The sequence below is a fragment of the Glycine max genome, chromosome 12 (genome assembly GCF_000004515.6).
Source record: "Glycine max cultivar Williams 82 chromosome 12, Glycine_max_v4.0, whole genome shotgun sequence".
Taxonomy (NCBI): Eukaryota; Viridiplantae; Streptophyta; class Magnoliopsida; order Fabales; family Fabaceae; genus Glycine; species Glycine max.
This window is the reverse complement of record NC_038248.2, coordinates 15333340-15360630: the sequence shown is the minus strand read 5'-3', so window position 1 is coordinate 15360630 and position 27291 is coordinate 15333340. Positions and strand designations below refer to the sequence as shown.

The 27291-nt window shown below is 31.0% G+C and overlaps 1 protein-coding gene across 2 annotated transcripts; it reads right to left on the bottom strand.

Annotated features, from left to right (window-relative positions):
* Window positions 1–2103: 2103 nt before the first annotated feature.
* Window positions 2104–15857, bottom strand: LOC100783341 (cyclic nucleotide-gated ion channel 4). Of its 2 annotated transcripts, XM_003540954.5 has the most exons (7): window positions 14998–15856; window positions 10111–10326; window positions 5565–5881; window positions 4195–4303; window positions 3787–4023; window positions 3063–3149; window positions 2104–2713 (listed from the first exon to the last, which is right to left on the bottom strand). In XM_003540954.5, the coding sequence occupies exons 1-7, from the start codon at window positions 15586–15588 to the stop codon at window positions 2198–2200; spliced, it is 2073 nt and encodes a 690-aa protein (XP_003541002.1). In that variant the 5' UTR covers window positions 15589–15856; the 3' UTR covers window positions 2104–2197. The 2 variants fall into 2 exon arrangements, with proteins under 2 accessions (XP_003541002.1, XP_040863639.1); XM_041007705.1 differs by lacking the exon at window positions 10111–10326 and having other exon boundaries at window positions 14998–15857.
* Between the last annotated feature and the right edge of the window lie 11434 nt (window positions 15858–27291).

The following is a 27291-nucleotide window of genomic DNA, read 5'->3' as shown; positions in this document are numbered from 1 at the left end:
ACACCATGATGCTTAAGCACCATTTTTCCTGAGCATAAGTTCCAGATCGCGCTTAAAAACGAGGATAATGACGCTTAAGCACCAATTCTTATTGCACATGAGTCATATGTTTCATAATGATCTTTAATGTGAATTGTCCTTGTTATATGAGCTAAAATGAAATCAATAGAGTGGAGCCTATGTAATTAACTTTATTTTATGAATGAATGTAAGATTATTATGTTTTGTTTGGGTAAATGTATGAGGATGAAGATTTATATATGCTAATTTTTGAAGGGATGACATATGTATATGTCTTAATTAATTGAAGGGACTATAATGATTTGAGAAAGTGAAATGGGATGTGGATGAAATTATGATACTTGATTAATGTCTTGAGTTATGTTGGATTGATTTCATTGATAATGATATGAATATTGTTTGATGAGGTGAATACATTGATGTTGATAAGTTGAAGATAATGGATGATAATCTTTTACTACAATCGTCCCTATGTGTTGGAAGGGTAAGCTATGTCCTTTAAGAAGGTTTTACTGAAAAATAGTATACTTTGGAGGATGAGTTTCAGGCCAGAACTTTGTCTCACTAAAACAACCGTTGTGTTTTGCCTAGTGAGATATTTTCCTAAGTATCACTCCTATTTTTTAATTTCGAATGACATGTCACAATATTGAGAACTAGTTCCCAGGAAGATTAGTGATCCTTTTAGTGTATATGAGATGAATTATTGTTAATAGTAAAACTTGGATCCCTGAGACAGAGCATGAGTGAGATGGTGGATACAAATGTGTCATACTTTAAACCTAAAGGAATATAAGTTTAGTTGTTATTTGTGAGTAGACATGTAAGTTAAGGGTGTCAGGAAGACTCTCAACTTAATACTAGAGGTTTTTGTGGTGGCTAATGCTAAAGGAGCCTATAGAATAGATGAGTGGCTGAACTACAAAAGAAGTTAAGGTTAATGCATAGCTTATTAAGACCCACACTCATTTATTTTCGATAAATTAAAACCACAAATCCTCTATAGGATTAATCTGGGTCTCTTTGAATTAACATGATAATAATAATAATAATAATAATAATAATAATAATAGGCTTAAATATGTTTTTCATATTACTACCTCAAATTCACTTATGATCAATTACGTACCTGAAAAAAATTTATTTCAATGGAATATTTGTTGTTGGTCTCATTCTATTAAGTGATGATGTGTCAAACATAGTGTCACATCATCAAGCCTAATCACTAACATATCAGTGCCACATCTTCTTTTTTATTATTTAAATTATTTTTAAAAATTCAATCCTTCTTCTTCCCCTTCTCCAACAGAACACAACCTCACGCCACCATCTTCATCCAACCCAGTGTCACCACTGCCCACTGTGTCGTTGACTCTGCCCTCGATGCTGACCTCGACCTTTGCCTCCCCTTCTCCTTCTTCCCCTTTGGATTTGAAGTTTTTGTTGACGAAAACAACGACGTCAGTAATCCTAGTGGAGGATCTCGACTGGTTTGTGGAACTGGAATTGGGGATAGCGAAGGTGATTACTACATCGAGAATCCAGAGCTTCATGGACAGGATCTTTAGCGTGTGTTGCAGTGAGGAGAAGGTGATGGTGTTCACGATGAACAACAAGAAGTGCATGAACCCGAACCTATTGTGGTTGGGTTGGGTCGACATGCACATCCACTTTCCCGTGTGTGATTTCTCGGTGTTCAAGATGTTGGCGAGCAATTACCTTGGCGTGAGGGTTGGATGGCGGTGGTGGTGCAGGGTTGGATGGTGGTCGCGGCATGGGTTGTTTTTCATTGGAGAAGGAAAAGAAAGAGTTGAATTTTTAAATAATTTAAATAATAGAAATTGATGTGACTCTGATGTATTAGTGATTAAACTTGATGACGTGACATTCTGTGTAACATGTCATTACTTAACAAAATGATAATAACAACAGGTATTACATTGAAACATAAAATGATTTTAAATACAGAATTGACCAAAAGTAAATTTGATGTAGTAATCTGAAACTGATCTATTTACTAGATATGAAAATATGTTTAAGCAATAATAATAAAAATAATAATAATAACAACAACAACAATAATAATGCATGCATTTTTTCTTTATTTTCTACCAATAAGATCAATCAAAACAATAAAATTCGACACCTGTGTGCCACATCCATATATATCATGTTCTCAAAAGTCAAAATCATCCTGATTAGGCTTTGGGGAGGTTAACAAAGCTGTGTAGAGGCGAAGCTTGTCCTCTCCGATGGAAGAAGACCGTGACAAAGGTCTCCTGGGCCTTATAAAGGACAATGAAGTCAAAGTCAACCTATGCTTGTACCTCCTCCATGCCAATTGAATGGCCACAGCAGCCCAAGTTCTCCACCCTGGTGAGTAATACCTTGCACTTCTCTTCACCTTTTCCTTAACAAATGTGTACCTGAAATGTTGTGTCACATACTTCACGTCCTGGGCTTCAAGGCCGAACGCCTCGGTGGTTTCCAACGTGATGAGTGTGGATGAAGACGGCGGAAGGCGTTCTATGAAAGGCCTCCTCAAACACCACGAAAGGAGCTCGTCCCCACTGAAGTTTCCTGGACCTAACATGCAACAACTCTTCACACCATCCCTTAGGACTTGGCTGCTTTGAAGATGACCCCTTACTACAAATAGCATTCTCTGAACTGGGTCTCCTTCTCTAGCTATCTGCATCATATTGTTAATCATGTTAGGTTTAATAAAGCTGAATCATTTCAATTTGAAAATAGTATATAAAAATCTATTTATTTCAATCGAGTACTAGCTAGCAATATACTACTTTTTAACACTCTTCTATTGCATTCTTTATTAATAGTTAAAGTTTATTAGAAACAGTAAAATCATGAATAAAACTTATTAAATAAAGAGTGGGACTTGTCAAATCTTATAATTCTCTATAAATTTTAGTTCATGATAGAGTGTGTTAGTATCAGTATATTTCTTATTTAATGTTATTTAACTTTGTCCCAATGCATTATGCAACATGTGATACTATATAGTGGAAATTAGAACGTACTGTTTCTCCCTTTGTGAATATCAGAGACTTCACACGGTCACAGATGTTCTCTAGAACCAGATCGTCCATGTGTTGAAATAGAGGCACCTGAACAAAATATAAAGCCATTACTCTATAAAGAAAAAAGAAAAAAAAAACGTACGTAATTGGTTTTCTAACAAGAAGCTAAACAAAACATAGCGTACTATTCATTATTTTTGGTGTAATTAAACTAAACATGTAGGTAATACTTATATATATTCAAGTTCTTTTAGCGCAGTATGGTTTGATCCAGTTTAATTTTTTTAATGGAAAACCTATTATGTTACTAAGATGTGAAAACAAAACCATTTTCCTCTCATTGTTCAACAAATATATACTGATTCAGCAGTTTGGTACATTAGATGCATTCTTGAGAAACTATTTAGTAACTTCATTTTTTAGTGATTAAATTAGGTTGAGCATGAACTAAATTAGATGTTTATTAGTCAGACTATATATATACGTTCTTAACTACATGAATCTCCGAAAAAGATATGTGTGATAAGAAAAGAAAAATATTTTCTTTTTCCTTTTGGAAAATAAACAATATTATTTTCCATGTGGATAGCTAGAAATAGTGAAAGGAATACCTAGAAACAAGAAAAACTGAGACGATTTTTCCTCCAAATATTTTACTCAATTTCTTTTTATTGTTTAAAATGGAAACTAAAAATCCTTTTAGTATTCTAGGAAATTTCCTTACCTGTCTCACCAAGTCTAGACAAAGATGGTACTTGATGTCTCTTCTTAATCCCTCAGGGAGATTTTTAGTCATCTCGAATTCATCAACCCCACGCATGGCAGCCCAACGCTGCCTCTCATAGTTACGCACGCGCTGCCTAAACCCTAGCGGCAAGCGTCGTTTTCTCATCCACCATTCAATATTCCTCATCTTCAATTGCATTGCTTGCTTCTTTGACGTTGTTGCGTGCAAAAATACCTGCCCCGTGTATATACATACACATATGGTACGTGCCCATAATATGCCAAAACAATTTCATAACAAATATATTTACGCAACCAAATTAATGAATGAACTAAAATGAATGTGCTTGATTAATTATTGGTTTGGATTCGCACTTATTTATATAGCCTGGGTAATTGTGTTTACCTTGATGTTTCCAATCAACATAGTGACAAGAAGAAGGCCACTGGTCAGCACAATGATGTTGAAAACTACTTCTAGCCATTCAGTTGTACTCTCTAGGTTTCCAAAAGTGCTTATCACATAAACAAAGAAAGGATTTAGACTTTAGAGTAACCATGAAGCAAGAATAAATATCAAAGTTTAAATAATACTAATGATACGAAAATCTCATGCCGTAGAAATGCGTTGCCTTTCAAGTTTTTTTCCGGATTGGCTTGCTTTATCGTTCCTTAATTATTTCTTTCTTGTTTTGCTCTTTTTCTCTTTTTAATTTTATAGAGAATTATATAATAGTTAATAGTTGTAAGTGAAAAATTTGTTAAGATCAAAATTTAGATATTATGCATGAGGTCATAAGTTTTAATTTATAGCACGCATAAGGTAACCCCAATGTGATTATAGTACAAAAATAACTATAGCTGCAAAGATGAATATGTATTAAGAGAAAATTTCAAAAAGAAGATATATATATATATATTTCATGCATGCCATATAAATAAAAATCAAGATATAAGAACCTTATAAAACTTTACATGGTCCAATGTGGGCTAGAGGTTATAATGAGCTGGGATAAAAAAAGATCTAGATTTAATTTGACCTTTTAATTTGATGCTTAAGTTTGAAATTATGCCGGTTGTAGGTTTTTCGGACTAGCTCAACATTTTTATAACTTTCGTTGTTTTTTTACTTTTTTCCCCCCAAAATTCAAGGCTAAAACATATTATGCTATTATTATATTCAGAAAAGGATTGAAAAATCATACTATGACAATTGTTGCAATTGTTTTAATATGAAAAAGACTTATCATACTATGACAATTGTTGCAATTGTTTTAATATGAAAAAGACTTATTCTTTTTGAAGATTTACAATCTTGTTGTCCTCATTTGCTTCTGTCTTTTGTTTGGGCTGATACAGTAGGCGTTTCTTTTCTAAGGTTGTAATTTTCTGTCTTGTCTTTTTTATTTCTCAATCATAGAAAAAGGGTTATAACAAAAACTTAGTTATTACATAAGTCCGTGAAAGACATAGAAACATCTATTATTATACTAGTTTTCTAAAAATCTCAATATTAAATTCTTTTGTAAAATATATAAAAAATTGTAATATTAACTAATACAGTGATACATATTACTATGTACGTTTTAGTATACTAAATTCAAATTTGAATACATAATTTTGCGGTCAATAGCTTATGGAAACATTATTACCAGTGATCACTATACAGAGAAACGGTACACAAAATGGTAAATATATATAAACACGACAAATGAAAAACACCATCAAAAGAATATAAGACTTTAAGCATACGTAAAATCAAGAAAACAAAGGTACCTGAGAGTCATTAGGCCCCAGAAGATAGGGAAAAGTATCTTTTCCAATCGATTATCGTTTGTGACAAGCTGAACAGTCCATCTATAAGCTCCATAGTTGTAGCTGTCAGGACCATTTAGGCATGTGTGTCTCACTTCCCTGTTCTCTGCCCAAGCCAACCTTGCCTTATCCCTAACTAGCAAACTGTTGCTTCCGTAATATATAGGCGTTTGACAAGACAGGATTTTCATGCCACAACCACTTGTTTTCGCACACTGCACTTTGAGACACTTGGCTGCCCTTTGTATCCCCAGCAAGTACCAGCACGCCCCTGCTGCCTGTTTGTGCATAAACAAGATGCGTGGTTAAGTAGTAGTTTTCCCTCTCAAAGTAAGGAACCATTATATAAGCTTGCAGTGACTAATATGTATTCCATCAGTTTGATTCAGTTGAAAATACACATTAAGAGCAAATGTCAATATTATCCACTTTAATCCATGCATGTTTTGTCTTTAGGTGCCACAATGTTTTTTTTTTTCAAACTTAATTGAACACTTGTAGTTGATTATGTAAATTAGATAATTAATTACGTAACTTTATCTAAGACCAACTAAATAAAAAATAACTTATGAATCATTAACCACCTAATTGATTATATTAGAAGTATAATTAATTATGTAACTATAAAATCGATTATAGTAATATAATCAATTATGCAACCAAGGTAAAAGAGATGAAAAAAAATAACTAATGGTGCACAAGTGCCATGAGAGTCTCTAGGGTTAATACTAGCAAAGCAATTTTTGTTGCATTTCAGCCAAAACTTTCCATCCATTTCATCTCATTTTAGGGGTGAAAGTTTGAGGCATGGGATCCACATTATTTTCAAAACTAGCTTTCACTTACAACTAATCCATATCAAACAACTCAGTTGACAATATTCAGCCCAAATTAATCAATTACATCTCTAGATTCCCTTCCTTAAACCAAGCACACCCTAAGCATGTAAGAAAGAGAAATTGAGTTTGACTCTCATATAATACATATTTATAAATGAATGAGAATTAAGCTTGAGACTAAATTTTGAACCAAAAATTAGTTACAAAACAAACTAAGATAGAAATTTGAATAGCTTCAAGGTTCCACCAAAGAGGGAAAAATCCTAATTATAGTAATTTTTAAAAAAATGCATAGTAATGACTGAACACTACAGTTTAGAACTACAAAAATAATACTAACTTCTTTAGTATTGACCATTAAGCCAAACTCAGGTCCACATTTGTTTTCCAAGTTAAATGACTTAGTACTTGCCTGTTTTAATTTATTTAAAAATAATTACTGTTCACTAGTTATTATCAATTATTGGGGAAAAAAACAAAGAATATTTTGTTAGTTTGCATTTCCCAAATATGAAACATGTGCTTAAATTAATTAAATAAGAAAAAGTTGTCAATTTGTCAAAATCTAAGCCTTTTAAGCCCGTGGATACTTGAAAATTCATTTGGTTGTAATAATCTAATGTTATCAATAAACTTAATGTTATCAAGTCATCATTTAGAAACAAGTACAGTTATACGAATAACTGAGTTGATTTAAAATCTCAATTATTAACAAGACTCGCAACTTTATCTTATCTATAATAATACATATTATAATAATTAAAAATTATTTATTTTAATTATACATATTATACTTTTTTACTACATACATATTATTATTATTATTATTATTATTATTATTATTATTAAACTAATTTTCATTAACGGATACAAGTAATATTTTATTCATGTAATTTTGGTTTTCCCATTTTGCGCAATTCACGATTTCGGTCTTTTCATTTTAAAATAGACATGTTTGATCCCTTAAATTTTTTTTAAATGTATATTTTTCAAAAATAAGAAAATCAAATGTCTCTATTTTAAAATGAAAAAATCAAAATTGCATATTAAATAAAATAAGAAGATTAAAATTACATTTAAGTCTTTTGAATAAATATCTTTCAATTTTGAATAGTAACCTTCTTTGCCCTCTTTGGTGTCCTCCACTTTTTTTATTATGTTTTAGCCTCACACTTATTTGTACACATAATAATTTATGCATAATTATTTGCATACAAAATAATTTTAAGACAACTATGATATTCAAAAATAAAATAAAAAATTATTCTTTATAATATCTTCTAATTAAGCATAATTTTATGATCACTATTTTTAATTCAAGCAGAGTTGGAAAATAAAAGGTGGCCTAAGAAACAAAAAATGACAAAGGGATGTATCTTCGAAGATAATTTAATTTGGGATAACTATATTGTCATTAATTCAATAAGTTAATATGTAAATTGAGTAAAAAAGTTGATGTCAATAGAAAAAAAATTTAAAATTTAGAAACAAATAGAAATATATTTTATTTACATAATAAATTAACAAAAAAATTAATTTTTTTTGATTGCATCATATGTTAAAATGCATAATTCTATTTTTCATGGAAAAATACATAATTTTATTAAGTGTAATAAAATATTAGTTTATATTTTTTTGAGTCAGAGACCATATGGTTATCTCTCAACTCATTATAATTCAATAAGTTAAAAGATTAAGTATATAAAATAAAAATTTCAAAATGAAATTCTCAATCATTTTTTAAAATATTTAATTTAATCAATTAAAAGTAATTAGGTGAACTATATATTTTAATTCTGATTAATTAAAAGATTAATATATTTTGATTTACAATTACAACATATTCAAATTAAGATAAAATATAAATAATTTATTGAGTAAACATAAATTTAATTGTTATTATTATTATTTTCATATTTTTAAGATATAATAATTAATAGGATCTTCAACTGATTATTTATATTACACAATAATACTAAATAACATAAAAAAATTATATTTATGATACATTATTGATATCTAGCACAAAAATATTAATTTTAGTTTATAATTTCTAATTCAGAATTTTAAAAATTCTTATATATGTTAAAATTTAAAATGTTTTATATCATTTTTCAAAAATCGAAATATATGTTATAAATGACACGCATTACATGAATTTAAACCTTAATTTAAAAATACATTATTAAAAATGTCATCTTATTAATATTTTATTTAGATATTTTTATTATAGTCAACAACTCTAAATTTAGATTGTTTGTAATATTATTTTTCAATAATTACATAAATTACTAACCTACTTAACATATAATTAATTATTATTTTTCTCATTGTATTTTTTTAAAGTCTGTTATATATATAACAACCATTAATAATAATAGATAACAATAACTAATAACTAAATGATTCGAATAAACAAGTAAAAATTATAAATAGTTCTTACTAAAAAAGTTTTAAAACACATTGAATTTTTTTTCTATACAAATATTTTTAAAAAAAATTTACCCGTGTCATAACACTGGTAATTTTATCTTGTTTGCTTTGTTATAATCGTATTCATTAGAGATTTACTTTGTTGATACTTTTTTAAAACAAAATAGAAAAGTAAAATTGTCTTCGTGGTGATATCTTGAATATATGCAGTTAATAAAAATGATTTGTGTACACTCAAAAACCTATTTGACGGAGAGAGAGAGGGGGGGAAAGGGAGAGGGGGAGAGAGAGCGATCTTATGTGTGTTAATGGAATGTTTGGAAAAATGGAGTATCCGAAAACAATTCCTCTATAGTTTAATATGGTTTGTTTCACTATTCATCTCAATTCTCATGGTTGGGAAACCAAACAAGGGGAAAAACCCAAGACTATGTAAATTTTTACACCACCACAAGCATTACGATATGTACTTCTTTGTCTCTTACCACTTTTTTGGTTTTTGCTCGGCAGAAAACGAGTCTCTTTATCCCTTAGGATAATCTTTACTCTCATTATTAACCGACACTTCTTTCATCTTTGATCTATTTACAATTAAAATTAATATGCGGTGTTACACATAAGATAAATTAACTTTATTAAGTTAAATAATGTCCACAACCGCATGCATCACGACCTATATGGTGATTGGTGAGTACTTTTTTATTTATGTCTTATATGTAAATCTTTTGGCTGCAGTTTGTTGGGGAAATTTCCAACAAAAGCTGCAATTTTGGCTAAGGTTTTCCTTTATCAAGTAAAACATAATCCAACTATATCTTACATACTTTTTTACATTTTTTTATATTAATCCAAATTTTTGGAATGATAAAAAATAATATAAGGAAAGAAGGTGAGTTGATCATTGTATATTTTAAAATGCACTTTTAAAGTGCATGATTTTTTTTTTTTTTGTTATCAATGTTGAATATCTATTAATTTTGACAATAACCAATCTGATCAGGAAATCTAATTAGTTAGTCTCAATTTTAGTTGATTTTTTTTTCTTAATTATATTCTTTTTTATTTGAAAGGTTTGAACATGATACTTTACACGAATTAATTTAAAATTATGTAAGAGTAAAGTTTAATATATTCTAAAATAGTATGCATGGCTGATTTTAATTAAAAGGCTTAGTGATATTAAAATCGTTGTCATCGAAACTATATATGCATCACGAAAGAAAGGTGTGACTTACATGAGAAGCAACAAAATATGCGATCATGTTAAGGGCGATTCCCCACCAAACTGTTCCAAAAATGTAGCCAGAGAGGTTTTGCGTGCGTCGCAGATGGCAAACCGAATGATAAATTTTGGGAAGGTATTGGAATAGAAAAATAATTAAGAACACTGTCATCACCAATGTAACAGAACCTTTCTCCAACAAGGAGGGGATTGCCACCCAAAGCACAATCTGAGAACACATAAAATGTTAAAGTTCTCCACATCAATATGACTGTAATTAAGTATCACATGTTTCTAATTTAGCTTTCTTAATATATATTTTTCGATATACTTTAGCTTTGTTAATTTGTTTATTCTTTATATATATTTAAGTATATGATCGTAGCTAGCTAGTAATTAACTAATTACAAGCACATGTCATATCACTCATTTTCTTGATAAGAAATTATTACTTGTACTGTACTTTTTAAAATGTGCATTCACTTCAGAAAATTCTATTGTAAATATCATATTTTTGATCAAATCAAAAGCCTTTTTCTATTAACCAGTAAAATATTATGAATAAGATGTGATTCTAAGCAAGTAGTACTCCTTCATGTCCTTTAAGGCCGTATGTACTTGATTGTGTTAGAGCATAATTTAAACTTTACACGCACTCAAAAAGAACGAATTACTAACTATATTCTTTGTCTATCAAAAAAGAACACCGAATAGCATGTTCAAACATCACACATAAGTTCAAAATTGACGGTTTGGTTGGTTGGTTGTCTTCAGTCATCATTATGTTTACTAAAAGTAAAAGTTGATTTTAATTTGCTTGCTAATTATTTTTTTAGTTGCAAAAGTGCATTCCTATTAACTTAAATAAAAGTATTACTGATGAGAAGTTCAAGATGCCACCCTATGATCATACCTCAGAAAAACAATTAGGTAGCACTCTTTGATTTGTTTTATATAGTAATTAATTAAGTACCCTCTTAATAGTTTAGTACCCAGCCCCCTGGCTGCATGTAAAGATACTATTTAAAAACTGAAATCAAACATCCAATAATAATGAACAAATGCCAGACGACAAATATACGTACCATGCTGTCATTGAGTTGTAATTATCCATGACCACAAATGAATTTTTATGATCAGATGACCACGAATATGAATTGCACCAAACAAAACTTATGCAATAATCTTGTACAGATATTTTAGGGGACCACGACATGCATATACCATAAGAAATTCTAATCAGACGACAAAGAATCAGATTGGCTGCATCTAAATTTGTGGCTCCCATACTGAATTCATGTAACAAAAAGTAACATATATTGGTCTTCCTGTTTATTTTTGGAATATAATAAACTGTTAAACAACAAGCAACGCATGTTATGCAGATCAGCACATCATACAAGTGCCGCGTTTTACCTTCCAAAAATAATGACAAAAATATCTCTTCAATATTTTCCTTCGGTACTATGCAAAAAACCAAAAAGGAAAATGAAGACACAGTCATGCAAATAAAAAGTTTGACACAAAAAATTGACATTTTTTGGGGTGGTTTCTGCACGAAGCACGTGCTTAGGCTCGTGTAGTGTTCCTTGTTAGGTATGTAGGTCAAATGCTGTTTTATTTTTATTTATTTGTTCAATTAGTTACGAATACCATCTTATATACAATGTGAGTGAGAGGACTTAGGATCGAATTTCCCCTTCAATGCAAAGGGGAAATCAAAGATATAGGGGCCTGCAAGCAAAAGTTATTAAATTAAGAGAAATGAATCATGAAAAGCATAATTAATAAGGGCTCCTAACTTTTCAGAATAAAAATAAGCATATATAGATGAATGGTTATATTTCAAGTTGAATAAATAATTTTAAAAATTTGAGAGAGAAAAAATCAGATATGGACAATTTAGCAGGAAAGGGGTTTTGAAGAGTGCAGTTCAAGTTTTCTGATTTTGTTATTTTTCTAAAAGATAATGTTTTGGATGTACTCTCAATTAGCCTTTATCTGAAAATGTAATATAGCTCCAAGATATGCATGCTGAATTTAATTACCTCCAAGAAGCATTTGGAAGAACTTACATTCAACTTATATGCAAACAATTGCGTAAAAAACACTTTAACCCATCTTCATAAATCACAATATACTAATAAAACACATATGACAAATCATCACAAAGTTTGATAGACGCAAACGAGAAACATCACATGCAGAATTTTGTTGGCTGTCATCAAAGTCTCCATGCAAATTTATAGTCACAATATCGCATACACCTGTCGCCGTCTCCTTCATCATCACTATTCACTACCCACTAATATATTAATCCAAACAACGAACTTTCTCCTCTCGAATAACACAAAAACAAAATCGCTTTTGACCAAAATACCACTCATATCAAGACAAAACTCATAATTAATGAGATGACATAATCAATTATGATTTTTAACAGTTACTTCAATGTACACCTCTATCTACATCTTGTGAAAAAGAATATTGTCCTATGAATGTTAAACGATAAGAGTCGTACAAAAAACAAACATAATTTTAATTAATGTTGATAAATTTTCATTTTAATCGTGACAGATTTTTATTTTATAAAAGTCGTGCTTTTCTCTCTTTAGCATATTCATATCTTATAATTTAACAATAGAAAATCATTCAAATTCCTTTACCTCTTCTAGGTGAATACTAAAAAAATGAATGTTTTTGTAATATAATTTTTTTAAAAAATCAAAATAATAACAATTAAAAGATTTGTTTTGATCATATAGCATTTTCTTAATACAATTTTTCTTTATTTTTAAAAATCAAATCATTCATTTTAAAATAAATAATACATTGACTTACAATGTATCTAATTACAAATTATCATAAATCATAAATTTATTGACTTTTATGATAAATTATCTTAAAAGTTACTAAATAATTGATAATGTAAAAACACACTAAAATTACATATTCATTAAATTCTTCATTTTTACATCAATCCCTTTTATTTTTCTATTTTATTTATTATTGTCAAATTTTTCATAATCTTTTTAGACAAATAATAACAATTAAAGGAGTTATTTTGTTTACATATCATTTTCTTATTACATTTTTCTTTATTTCTAAAAATCAAATCATTCAATTTAAAATAAATAATACATAAACCTACAATATCATTGAAACACATATTGTAATATACCATAAATTTAATTATTGAGTTTTATAATAATTATCTTAAAAATTTTATAATAGATAGTATAAAAAAATACATTGGCATTACATAATTATTAAATTCTTCATTTTTTAAATCATTCTCTTTTATTTTTCTATTTTATTTATTATTGTCAAAATTTTCATAATCTTTTTACACAAATAATCAGGGACGGAGCCATGCTCAAGGGAGGGGGCATGACCTTCCCTGACTTTTTTCAATTTGTTTAACTTATAATTACATTTATATCATTATAAAATAAATCAAATAGTATCTATTCATTCTCTTGTGCAGTGGTGCAGAATTTTAAAGCATGCGTGCAACCGAGCAAAATATTCCCTTTTCCTTCAACAAATTATCAAGTTATGTTTAATGGAAGAGATTTAACAAACATTAAAAGCAAAAGAAAAAGATAATATCAATTATATCAATTAAATCTTTATCTTGCAGTCAAAAAAATAAATAATCTTTATCTTATTAAAAAAAGATTTTACCCACTTTTATATTTTAAATATTGGATATTTATTTTTATCAAATTTTATTTAATAGATAAGATTTTATCCTATATTAAAAACAATATAAATTTTTATCCTCTTTTATACTTTAAATATTAGATGTGGGTAGTGAATCTTTAGTGTAACTCTTTCTTTTGAGTTAATTTTATCAAAATATACTTAATTTGCTTTCAATCAAAATCACCCACTCCACTCTTAGCTTATCATCATTTACTGAGATTTTAAACGATCGTCTCTTATTATACATTGAAAGGTAAATTATTAAAAAGTTTAATGTAAATTTAATTAGAGACGATTTTTATAACATATAAGAAAGATGTTACATGTTTTGATAGATGATTCGTGTAATTAACATTTTGAAACATCATATTATTAATATTTTATACATAAAAATTTATGTATATATAATTTTTGTATGATTTTTTGTTTACATAGTCGGCCCCCGACGAATTGAATGTTGGGTTAGTCCCTGCAAATAATAATGATTTTCTAACCATTCAAACAGTAGCTCTCCTAGTTACACATCTTTTTTTTTTTTTTTGTTCGAATCACATATCATATTAATAATTTATCCCCTTTTTTTTCCTTCTTGTCCCTCTCTATCTAAGACTACAATTTTTCTGATTTTGTAGAATCCTGATTGGGTTTTGATACAAATATCTTGTCCTGAAGTGTTCTTGGCTCCTTTTATTTAGTTATGGTAAAAGATGTCTTATGAGGTACAGGTCTGTATTGGTTTTATAACTTAACTTTGCAGTATACGCAGAACTTGGTACATCTTTTACCCATTCTGTCTTGCTTTCATTCAATAATTTATTTGCTTATAAAAAAAATATCTAAGACTACAGCCAATGTTTATTATCATTAGTTAAGGAAAAATAATATTAAGTAGGAAATATTATTCTACGAATTGAATCCTATGTTGCCATTAACTGATTAGAGGTAGTTTTTATTTTCTCTTCTACTTGAATGTTTAGGTAATAACTTGATGGGTCAGTTTTGAATTGGTGTGAATTTATGTGAGTAGTTTTCATCCTAATTAGCATCACTGTTAATTAAATTCATCAATAATGATCTTTCTTAATATGAATGAAAATTAGGTTATTGAGTCTTATTATGAACATACAAGAAGGCAGAGGGAGAGAAGAGTAGATATATTATTTACTCTAGCAACGGTAAATAAAATTATTACCTGTGGTAGAGGAAGAATAACAAACAGGTCAAAAAAGAATCCGGTCCGTGACTTGAGATAACCGATGGCGACGGAGCACGGTCGGGTGTCTCTGAGTCCGATGGAAGATGAAGATCCTCTGCCGGAAGCGGTGGCGGCGCCCAATCCGAAGGTGCGTTTCGCCATCTTGCTCCTTATAACCATGTTCCACACGTGAAGCGCATCCGTCATGCAGCGCAGCACCGTGACGGTGACAGCGAGCCACCCATCCACGAAGACGCACATGCACGAGTCGCTGACGGAGAGCACGTAGAAGAAGAGAGGGTCCACGAACAGCCCCGCGGCGCACACTAGCAGGAAAACCCTGTTCCATTCCTGGACCCACTTCGCCCTCGGGTCAAGAACCCTACCCAACGCACCTCCCCCGCTCCGTCGCCCTCCGCAACCGCTCGCCGCCGGAAACCACCGTACGCCGTTCCCGAAGCCGTTTTCCTCCGGCACCAGCTCCTCCTCCTCGTCCTGTTCCGTCTCCTCGTCAGATGTAGTGGTGGCGTAATCGAGCACGTGCGGGGCACGTGATGAGGTGTCTTGCTCTGTTATGGTAGTAGCCATGGTGGTGGAGAGAAAGAATAACAGAAAAAAAAAGTTAATAATTTCAATTTTGATTTTTGGGAGGGTTTTGTTATGAGTGTGGATTGTGTGAGGAGAGAATGAGGGAGTGAAATAGGAAGAGGGTGAATAATTGGATTGGGATAGGTATGAAATATTATTCTGACAGTTTGAGAAGTGAAGTTGTTGTTCTATAGTAGTATAGCCATGCTTGGTTGGTTGTTCTTGTTGGTAAGAGACCCACAAATTGTACGAAGATAACGTGGAGATTATGATTATGATTATGTATTTTGAAGAATATATCACAGAAAAAGTCTTACACCCTGTACATACCGTATCAATTTTTCTCGGTTGTGTTTGGAGAATAATAATAATAATAATAATAATAATAATAATAATAAATAATGCATCTTTTGAGAAAGACAATTTTATTTGAATATGTAAAATTATAATAAAAAAAATAAAATTTTATTTTAAAGTATTTAACACAATTAAATATCCAATGTGTAAACTCAAAAGCACATATTAAACTAAGATAACTCCATACTTGTTGATTAATTCATGCACTTTGTGGTTAATAATAATCGCTCTAATTTGTTTATTCGTGTTTTGTTAAAACATTTCTTTGTATTACAAGTATAAGTTGCTCTAATTATTTTGCTTATTGAAAATTAAATGTACATTTTTTTAAAGAAATCTTCTAAATCTTTGTTTGAATTTACTTTCATTTTTAAATTAAAAACATTAAACTAAATGTAGCCTTAATATTCTAAAAAAAAACTTTAGTGACAAATCAATTTACATAAAATTTTCCAAAATTCATCACTAAAATATCATTGACGCTAATATTAATGAAGGGCAGTGCATATTTATCACTAAATTTAGTCACTAATAAATTATTTTCTTCTAATGATATGAATTGTATTATTTTGAAAACAAAAAATCTAGCCATACATTTTCTAAGATATTATTTCTGATATATTTTCTATTATTGGTTAATACTTACGGAAAACTACAAAAGATTTAATCAAAATTCATTGAATAATAATCTAAACATATAAAAAAATATCTTTTTTAAAATTTCAATTAATAATAAAAAAAAGTATGTTTAAAAGCATGTAATCAAGAAACGTCGCATTTTTTCTTTAAAAAAAATGTAGTTTTAGTACATTTTAGTGGATATTCAAAGCTTCCTTATTTTGCATACTTTTGTCTTTTTTTAAACTATCGAGGTCTTGTATATTTTCATTGGTATCTAATTCAGGATCTTTCTTATAGTGCAATGGTGATGTTTCTGAAAAAACTGCTTGGACGGGATGGAATAAAGTTTGTCTTTTGGAATTATAATAAACCATATAAAATATTATAAGAGCACTAAAAACATTACTTTAGATTATTTTAGATTATTGAGAAGAGATTTAGAAATATTTAGATTCGTAATGATTGATCAAACAAACACAATAGAATCTTTATAATAGTAATGAACTATTGATTTAATGATTTTTTTCAACCAAATCATCTTATTCTTTATGAGACTATCATTGTGTCTTCAGAGAGAGGAGAATCTGTTTCTCTTGATTTAGTATGTTGGGGATCATAAATGTGTTTCAAGTTTTAAATTTAGTAAAATTCTCATTATCCTCTAATGGACCAAATTAGCTTTTGCCCATTAAGCTCATATCAAATTTCTTTTGACAGTCTAATAAGCTCACTAAATTAGATCACTTATATTAAGTTCATCTAAATGCAAATAAAAAAATATAAATAACAATATAATATGTAGCTCATATTAACTTTAGACATTTATACTACAAAATTTTTTAGGTGCGCAACCGTATGTTATTTACTTAAAGAATCATCTTTAAACAATTTGGCTCATATCATATAACAACAAGAAACCACTATGATTTTCATTACAATTTAATGTGACTAAGCCATAAAGATCACCATTGTTACTCATACTTGATGACATGAATCAAATATGGATAAGTGACATAGGAATTACATGCAATGTGATCTTAATCATGTTTATTTTCGACTAATCCAAACTTTATTCTTTATAGAGATAAATCCTAATGCAATATATAAATATTGCACACACACACAAAAAAAAAAAAAAACAAGCTCAAAATATAATGATAAAAATCAACTTTATTTCTACAGAAAATCCAAACAAAACAAATATATGAAAAACATAGGATACAAAACACAAATGAGACTCCCACTAAATTAAGGTATTATTAGGAACTACACTCGTATAAGCAGTGTGTTCATGAAAAACTTTAGGTACCAAAGCTTTAGTAAGTGGGTCAGCTAGCATGGAATCATTCCTTATGTGTTCTATGAAAATTTGTCTATTCTGAACGTTTTCCTTAACAACCAGAAACTAGATGTCAATGAATTTTAACTTGGTTATACTCCTATTGCTATTGGAGTATTGAACTACTGACTTATTATCACAATAAAATCTCAATGGTCTTTCAATTCCATCAACCACATGCAAACTAGTGACAAAGTTTTGCAACCATATCCCATGGTTGGATGCCTCAAAACAAGCAACAAACTTTGCAATCATGGTCGAAGAAATTACAAGAGTCTGTTTAGCAAACTTCCAAGAGATAGTTCCTCCAGCCAAAATATATATGTATCCAGATGTGGAGCATTTTTTGTCTTCACATCCAGCAAAATCATAGATTGAGTGCCCAATGATCTCTAAATTCTCAAACTTTTTATAAGTAAGCATGTACCGTTTTGTTCTCTTCAAGCAACGCATCATGCATTTTGCTACCTTCTAGTGCTACATTCCAGGATCACTCAAGTATTTACCCCGAACTCCTAGGACAAAAACTATGTCGGAATGAGTACAAAGTTGAGCATACATTAGGTTTCCTACTGCTGGCGAATATGGAATCTTTTGCATCTCAGCTCTTTCAAGGTCATTATTGGGGCATTATTTGAGACTGAATTTATCTTTTAGTTATTGGGATATCTCCTGATTTATTATTTTTCATGTCAAATATATCTAGGACCTTATCGATATATTTCTTGTGACAAGCTTAGGATACCTTGAGAGCAATCTCTTAGTATCTTGATGCTTAACACAAAAGAGGCTTCCACAAGATCTCTCATTTCAAAAAAATTTGTTAGAAATCTCTTGGTCTCCTGCTAGAAGCCTATATCGTTGCTAGCAAACAACATATCATCGACTTATAATACTAAGAATATGTATTTACTCCTATTGAACTTATGATACACACACTCATCAACTATATTTGCCTCAAAATCATACGAGGTAATGACTTGATGGAACTTATAATACCATTGACAAGAAGCCTATTTGAGTTCATCGATGGATTTCTTCAGCTTGCACATCACACACTTTGAGTCACCTGACACAAAGTTTTCTGGTTACACCATATAAATTGTATTCAATGTCCCCATTTAGAAATGCAGTCTTGACATCCATCTAATGCAGCTCTAGATCAAAATGAGCTACTAGTATTGTTCTAAAAGAATACTTTGAGGATACTAGAGATAAGGTTTCTTTATAGTTAATGTCTTCATTTTGAATAAAGCCTTTAGCGACTAGATGAGCTTTATATCTCTCAACATAACCCTGTGAATCCTTCTTGGTTTTAAATTTTCATTTACAACCAATAGGTTTCACACCTTCAGGAAATTCGACGAGATCCTAAACATCATTGTCTTGCATAGAATTCATCTCTTCCTTCATGGCATCATTCCAATTTTGAGAGTTACAACTACACATAGCTTAAGAGAAGATGATTGGATCTTCCTTTGTTAAACCAACTCCATCCTCATGTTCTTATAGAAAGATAATATAATTATTTGAGATTGCACTTCTCCTCTGACTAGTGGATCTTTTTAATGACACTTCTTGAGGTTTTTGAGGTTGCCCTATAGGTATTTAAGGGAGAACCTCATTGTTATCTTGTTCTAGAACAATGTCATCAATAATAGTTTGAATATTGTTTTTATTACTAGAGTTGTGTCTTAAGAAGCAATAGGCATGAGGACTTGATCACTATAAATAACAAGTTTTTCCTCAAAGATAACATTTCTTATGTTTTCTTCCTTCCCAAACTCAACTTCCTCAATAAATCTTGCATTTCTTGTCTCGAAAAAAGATCTTGAAGTGAGATTCTGAAAAACTTATAGCCCCAAGAAATTTCAACATAGCCAACAAAATAATAGCTAATTGTTCTTTAGTCTAGTTTTCTTTCATGTGGCTTATAAGGTTGTGCCTCAATTGGACAACCCCGAATGTGCAAGTGTTTAATGCTAGGCTTTTTTCCAGTCCAAAGTTCATAAGGGATTTTGTTAACTGCTTTACTAACACAATATTCGAGAAACACAAACTTGTATAGAGAAAATTTAGAAATGAAGAAAAAGAGACAAAATGAAAATCAAAGACTTTCAAAGAAGAAAATAAGATACAAAAAAGAATAAGATGAAAATCTGGATACTAGTCTTGCCACTGTAGGGCCATTATAGATAAGCAAGAACAAATGATGGATACAGTGTTGCAAGGAATGTAGCACGAAGAATGGTTGCATTGGAGTAATTTCAATCTCGTCATCGTGTTTTTATCCCTTTTATCTTCAAATTTTTAAAAACTGCGGTCATTAAGGCTTCTCCCCAAAGTGACTCTTTCAGCACCTAATTTTCTTATGTTTGTTCTCTTTCCGTTTATGCATTCAACACAAACTTCAAAGTTTGATAAATCCAAGGGATCAAGAATCTCATCCGACACAAATCTCTAAATTATATGCTTAGAGATATGGCCTAAGCGCTTGTGACATAAGGTGGCTGAATTGTCATTCAAGTTTCATTTTGTACCATGTGAACTTATTTGCAGTATTTTATTATAGGAACTAATAACATCAAACATGTAAATATTATCAATTAAAGAACCATAACCAATAATATTTGAATTTTGATAAAGACTAACTTTATTATTTCCAAAAGAACAGGAAAATCCAATTTTGTTCAAACTAGAAATAGAATTCAAGTTCCATCTAAAATACAGTACGACAAAAAGTCTCAAATAAATCCAAATAAAATCCATTCTTCTACTGCAACCTTTTTGTCATCACCCACAAAGATGAATCTTTCATCATCACTTGGCGATCGGCTCCCAAGGCAATCATGTGTAAAGACATACTTATGTAAGTAGTAGCACCACAATCCACCCACCAAATATCCTTTGGTACAAAAGCCAAATTAACTTCAAAACCAACTAAAGTAAGAAATTTACCTTTCATTACATGCCAAGTGGCATACTTGGGACACTTTTTCTTCATGTACCCCGACTTCTTGTAGAAGTAGCAGGTAAATTTCTTAACCTTCTTTTGTTTCCTTTGTTTCGAAGACCCTTGCACAACATCCTTAGTCTTCTTCCTTTCCTTGTTTTGATAGGTCGAAGTCAAGTAAGCACCCTCAGTCTTATCTCTATGTAGCCTCTCTTTTCCTCTTACACACAGTAAAATATAAGCTCATTAAGGGATCATTTGTCTGTCTGACTATTATAACTCACTTTGAATTGCCTAAAGTGTGCGAGATTAACATCAAAACTACACGAGCAAGTCTTCACCAAGCTCTAACTTAAGTGACTTGAGTTTTGCTGCATGATTAATTAGATATTTCCATAATGTATTCCCTGATGTTTCCTTTGCCCTTATACTTCATGGAGATGAGTTTAGCCAAAAGGTTACTCGTCTTTGCCTTTTCATTCTTGGCAAAGTATTGCTCAATTTTCTCAAGAATTTTTTTTTTGCAATTTGACACTCAGAAATAGAGCCCAAAATGCCTCTAGAATATAGCACTTCATGATCATAAGGCACATTCAGTTGGACTGATCTCACTTCTCAAGTTTTTCCTCATTAGATGTTTTCAAAGTGAAAATGGGTTGTTTTGTCCTCAATTCCACATGTAATTTTAATCAAATCAAATTTCACAATAAAGGTTACTTTGACAATATATCATGCCAATCAATTTAATTAAAAAATTACTAGACATGCACATAAATGGGAAAGATTTGTTACTTCTCAACTTAGACCTAATCATGATAGTAAAAAATATAAAACATTAATTACGAAAAATAAATATCACATCCATAAATATCACTATCACAAATTCATGAAAGGAGTTAAAAAAATATAATTAAATCATTATAAGCTTTGTGTAAGGGGTTGGTTAAGCTTTATGTAGCAAGGACTTGCAATTTGTACACCACAAGAAAAAACATTATTTTCGACGGAAGATTTCCCATGGAAAATATTCTGTCGGAAATGTTTAAAAAACCGACGAACCTTATTGACGATCAATTTTTTCATTAGAAAATTAATATTTTCGACGAGCTGCTCCGATGGAATAGAGATTCGTCGAAAACTGAAAATTCTGATAACAAAGCATGAGAACCCTGGCTGTTTCAGTGTTTCATTTTTTCGCTTTCTTCTCCCGCTCCTCCCCCATTTGTGCTTTTCACGAAGACCAGCTAAGAAGCATTTCATTGTTGTTGTTGGTATTTGATTTGTAATTTCAATTTCGCATTCTTTTCCCCGTCACCGTAATTGTTCTTGGTTTTCCCTCTATTGCAATGACACTCGTCTTTGTTGTGGCAAAGTCACCTTCACGGCCTCTCATGGTGTCGTCCTGGTGTCTTGTGTCAAGTCACCTCTCACAGGTATCATTCGTGTGTTCGTTGTCGCATTCTGTTTGGCTCATTCATGTGTCGCATTTGCCTCTCACAGGTATGTGATTATTGCATTTTTGAGTAAAAGGAACCTTCAATTCTTCAATTAAAAATGATAATCTTCCACATGACAAACAAGAATGACAAGTTCATAATGTTGATATGAAGATTGGGATGAAATACCATGAGTTCTATGAAGTAGGGATTATAGAGTTGTATTTTAAAGTTGACAAATTGAAAACGCTCGTATGATGTTTGAAGAAAATCCTGACCCAATTGTTGGTGGTTCTCATCATCTTCTGTGCTATGGGTGCCGCAACCTACCCTTCGGCAGGAGGGCGAATTGGGGCTCACGGGTGCATCTTCCAATGGAGGAAGGCGCACGGAGTCGCCACCAACGTTTATTCAAGGAAAACGTCAGAAAAATCGGATCATGTGGTCTACGAACTTTAAGTGTGAAAGGTTCAGGAATTGTTTTTACGCACAGGGAAGGTATTAGCACCCCACGCGTCCGACACAAGGGACGACAGCCTTTAATCGAGTGTGCAAGACATGACTTCAAAATTATATATTTTCCATTTTTTATGATTTTTTAGCTTTTTATGGGCCTTTTTGTATTTTTTATCTTTTTGTAGTCGACAAGGGTGTTTCCCTTGCTCCTACGTATTCCTTAATTGGGATGAGGAAATCAGACCTACGTAGTTCTTTCAAAACTAAACGTTGGTTAAGTTACTTTTATCTTTTTTCACAAGATTGATTTTAACCGAACAAAAGTCGTTTAAGGTGTTGGACCATTAAACGATCTTTTGATTCTTTTGAAAGGAGAGAAACGTTAAGGCATTGGACCATTAATGATCTCTTGGTTGTGAAAGAAGAGAAACGTTAAGGCATTGGACCATTAACGATCTCTTGTTTTTTTTTAAAAGGGATGGTCGACAAAAGCAGGGTTTTTGCTCCTACGTATCCTCGATTTGTGATGAGGAACTCAGACCTACGTAGTTCTTACGAAAAGCGGTAAAGTTATGTGTTAATTTTATGCTTTTGAACGGTCCATGTTAACCGATAAAAGAAAAGAGGACCGTTTAAGGCGTTGGACCTTAAAACGACTTTAAGTGACTTTTGCGGACAAAGCTTGGTTTGTGAGTTGATTTTAACCTTAGTTTCACTTTGGTTATCAATCAATTCATTTAAGGAAAATTTCAAAGAAAAAACGTCCAATTGATTTTTTTGATTTATTTTTTTATTATTTTTTTCAAAGATATTTTGATTATTTTATTATTATCTTGCTTTTTGATTTAACCAAGGTTACAATGCAAACGATCGGTTAGATTTTATTTTAATAGTGATCAAACGAGATTACAACACAAATGATCGGTTGAAATTTATTTTATCAATTATTAGGTGAGATAACGACTTAAATAAAACGGTTAAAAGCTCGTTAAAAGCGGAAGAAAAGAAAACCGAAAGTGACAAGATGAAGATGAAAGCCATCAAAACAAGAAATTAATTGAAAGTCTCGGATTCGAGCACTTGCCGGTTAAAGACCGATGAACGGACGAAGAATGGCAAAGAACAAGAGAAAATCTTCATGGAATCACCCACGAAAACATCTCGGAAGCATTACGGAGGCAGCTCGACTTGAATTTTCTTCACGGAAACACGTTTTTTCACCCAAAACAATTGAAATGCATAGCATATGGGTCAGGGGCGCTTTGAAAAAAACCCCCCTTCCCCTATTTGTAGGAGGAAAAGGGGAGGAGGTTGCAGCCCAGCTCGCCCAAGCGAGTAGGTGGCTTCCTTAGGAAGTTTCCTGATGCACCCCCAATTTGATAAGTTCACCCCCCTTTCATACTTTATGGAAAAGTTATGGAAGTGTATCGAACTTAATTTTCTTCTTCTTTCTCTTCCTCTTCACAAATCCTAAGTGAAATATGCTTTCCTAGGGTTACGGAAATTTTACGGAAGCGTTAAGGAAGCCCCAAATTCCATTTTTCAACAAAATGGGGGAGGTGGTTGCCACCCAGCTCGCCCACACGAGCTAGGTGGCTTCCACCTGATGCAAGAAAAAGTCTAGAATCCTCTAGATGGGCCCAGATTTGAAAATTTCTATTTACCCCCCAGCTTGATAAGTTCACCCCCCATTTTTGTGTTTTTTGGTTTTTTTCTTTTTGAAAACTCACGGAACTTTACGGATTCCACGGTGATGGGTGTTCAGCCTTCCTAAGCGACCAAAAATGGTCCCCGAATGAAATTAGGGTGTAACAATCTATTTACACACTCCCACTCTTCTAAATACACTCTCATTTTCGAGTTTTTGGCTGGTTTCTCTTTGAAACATCCCGAAACTTTACGGATTCCACGGCAATGGGTGTTAAACATTTTGAAGTTGTCAAACGAAGGTCGCATGCCAATAAATAATGGTCCTCAGACGAAATTGGGGTATGACAATGGATTTTATTTTTTTCATTATACTGTAATTGATGTCTATTTTATATGATGTTTGTTGGTCACATTGTGTCTGCTGATTGAGTATAACTATAGAATGACTACATTCTTGTTCTATATTGGTCATTTACTTCATTTTCTTTGTCTTCATCATTGTTGGATAATATTAGACTCACTTACCCTGTGTCTACCTCTGAATATGTCAATAAGTAACACCCTATTTTCTCTCTAGCTATTCATTATTTTGTTTTCCATTTGAAATTTTTTTGGTGGACAATTGTGTTAAGGTCCTAGACTGGTTTTTGAAAATCCACCCAAACAACATAAATACTTCGTTGATATGCTTTATTTATTTTTATCTCACTTAGCTTTATCATATCAGTGACATTAGCAATAATATTAATAGCTTATTTTCCCTATATTTCTACTTCTCGATGGTTGTTTATTCCCCTTGAGTGTGTAAGGATTTCTCCATAAACAAAATTGCATTTGCTTGTGAACAGACAGAACGAAAAAATCTGAGCAGTCGTATTCAACTTTTCTGCAAGGCTAAGTTGTGTCCTAGTGATGCTTGATAAATATAGCAAGAGCAAGTGGTCCTGAAAGGATGAAGCAGAAACACTCTTGTAAGCCAAACAAAAACTTAGAAGATGTGTTGAATGCTTATCAAAACTTATCGACAACATAGCAAACTGACTCAAAAGATAGATTTTATGTTAACTTCATTTGTAATTGGTGTTAAGAGTTATGTAACATTTTGTGCAGGCCACATAATTATTAAAAGGTCAAATTACTCATTTGGTCCATATAATTTCATGATTCTTATTTTTTTAGTCCTTATAGTTTGAAAATGGTTTTTTTAGTCCTAATAGTTTATATTTTAATTCTCTTTTAGTCCATGTAGTTTAAAAGTGTTCTTTTTAGTCCTTATAGTTTGTATTTTAATTCTCTTTTAGTCCCTATAGTTTAAAAGTGATATTTTTAGTCCGTATAATTTATATTTTAATTACCTTTTAGTCCTTACTACAAAAAAATAATTAGCTACAAATTTGTTATAAATTATAAATTACTTTTTTATTACAAATTATCTTACGATAAAGTAGTTACAAATAATTTGCTAATATTTTTGTAGTTAACTGTAATTGATAATATTACTCATATTTTGATGGTAAGGACTAAAAGGGTATTAAAATATAAAGTATAGAGACTAAAAATACCACTTTCAAACTATGGGGGCTAAAAGAGAATTAAAATACAAATTATAAGGACTAAAAAAACCACTTTTAAAATTATATGGATTAAAAAAGAATTAAAATGTAAACTATATGGACTAAAAAAACCACTTTTAAACTATAGAGACCAAAAAGGTAAGAATCGTGAAACTATAGGAACAAATGAGTAATTTAACCTTATTAAAATTAATAAAGGGGATTTACTATAGGGTATTCACTATTAGAAAATACACTTTCAACATCGGTTATTTTGAACATTCTACATCGGTTCTAAAACCGATGTTGAAAGTGCCGATGTTGAATGTATCAATATTAACATCGGTTTTGTAAAACCGATGTTAACATATATATGACAACATCGGTTCTCTAAATACCCGATGTTAAACACAATGAACAACAGCAAAAAAAGTGTACGCATGATGAATGTTGACATCAGTTTTACAGTGAAACTATTAGGACTAAAAAAACCGATGTTAATATATTCCATTAACATTGGTTTTGCTAGAAAACCGATGTCAACGTTGATGATCCATACACTTATTTGGTGTAGTTCTTTGTGTATAACATCGGTTATGTGTAGATAACCGATGTTAATATTCAAATGTTCACATCGGTTATTTATAACTAACCGATGTTAATGTACAAGAGTTGACATCGGTTATCTACAGATGACCGATGTTAAAATACAAATGCTGATATCGGTTATACACAAATAACTTATGTTAATATACAAACGTTAACATCGGTTTTCTAATACAACCGATGTTAAGGTTCATGTCGACATCGATTTTTGTAAATAGCCGATGTTGTTTATCATATTAACATCGGTTTTTGTTAATAACTGATGTTGTTTTCAAGTATTTTTTTTATATATACTTTCTGTTTTTACAGTAAACCCAAAATTGTACCTGTCAAATGCAATTTCAAGCCTAATTCACAACAAATAAACATTTTATTTTGCTTTCAAGCAGTTTTAATGATAATAAACATCAAATAATTGATTTATCATAAAGAACAATCATCAAATGAATTCAATGTTCATATTACATAGAAAATGTCAAAAATGTTAAACCAAAGTAAACTAAGGAAAAAACCACTGTCCCTAAATCCTAGACTTGATCTCTAACTCGGAGATAAAACTGTGCCCACTGGATCCGCAATGCCTTTAATCTCTCTGGTTCTAATGGTATAGGATCGTTAAAATACTGCATGATGAAATAAATCATAATAAGTTAATAATGTAATACAAATTATAAATAAATCAATTTTGTTTGAAATAAACTTACTGCTTCCCAATTATTCATAAAAGTTCCT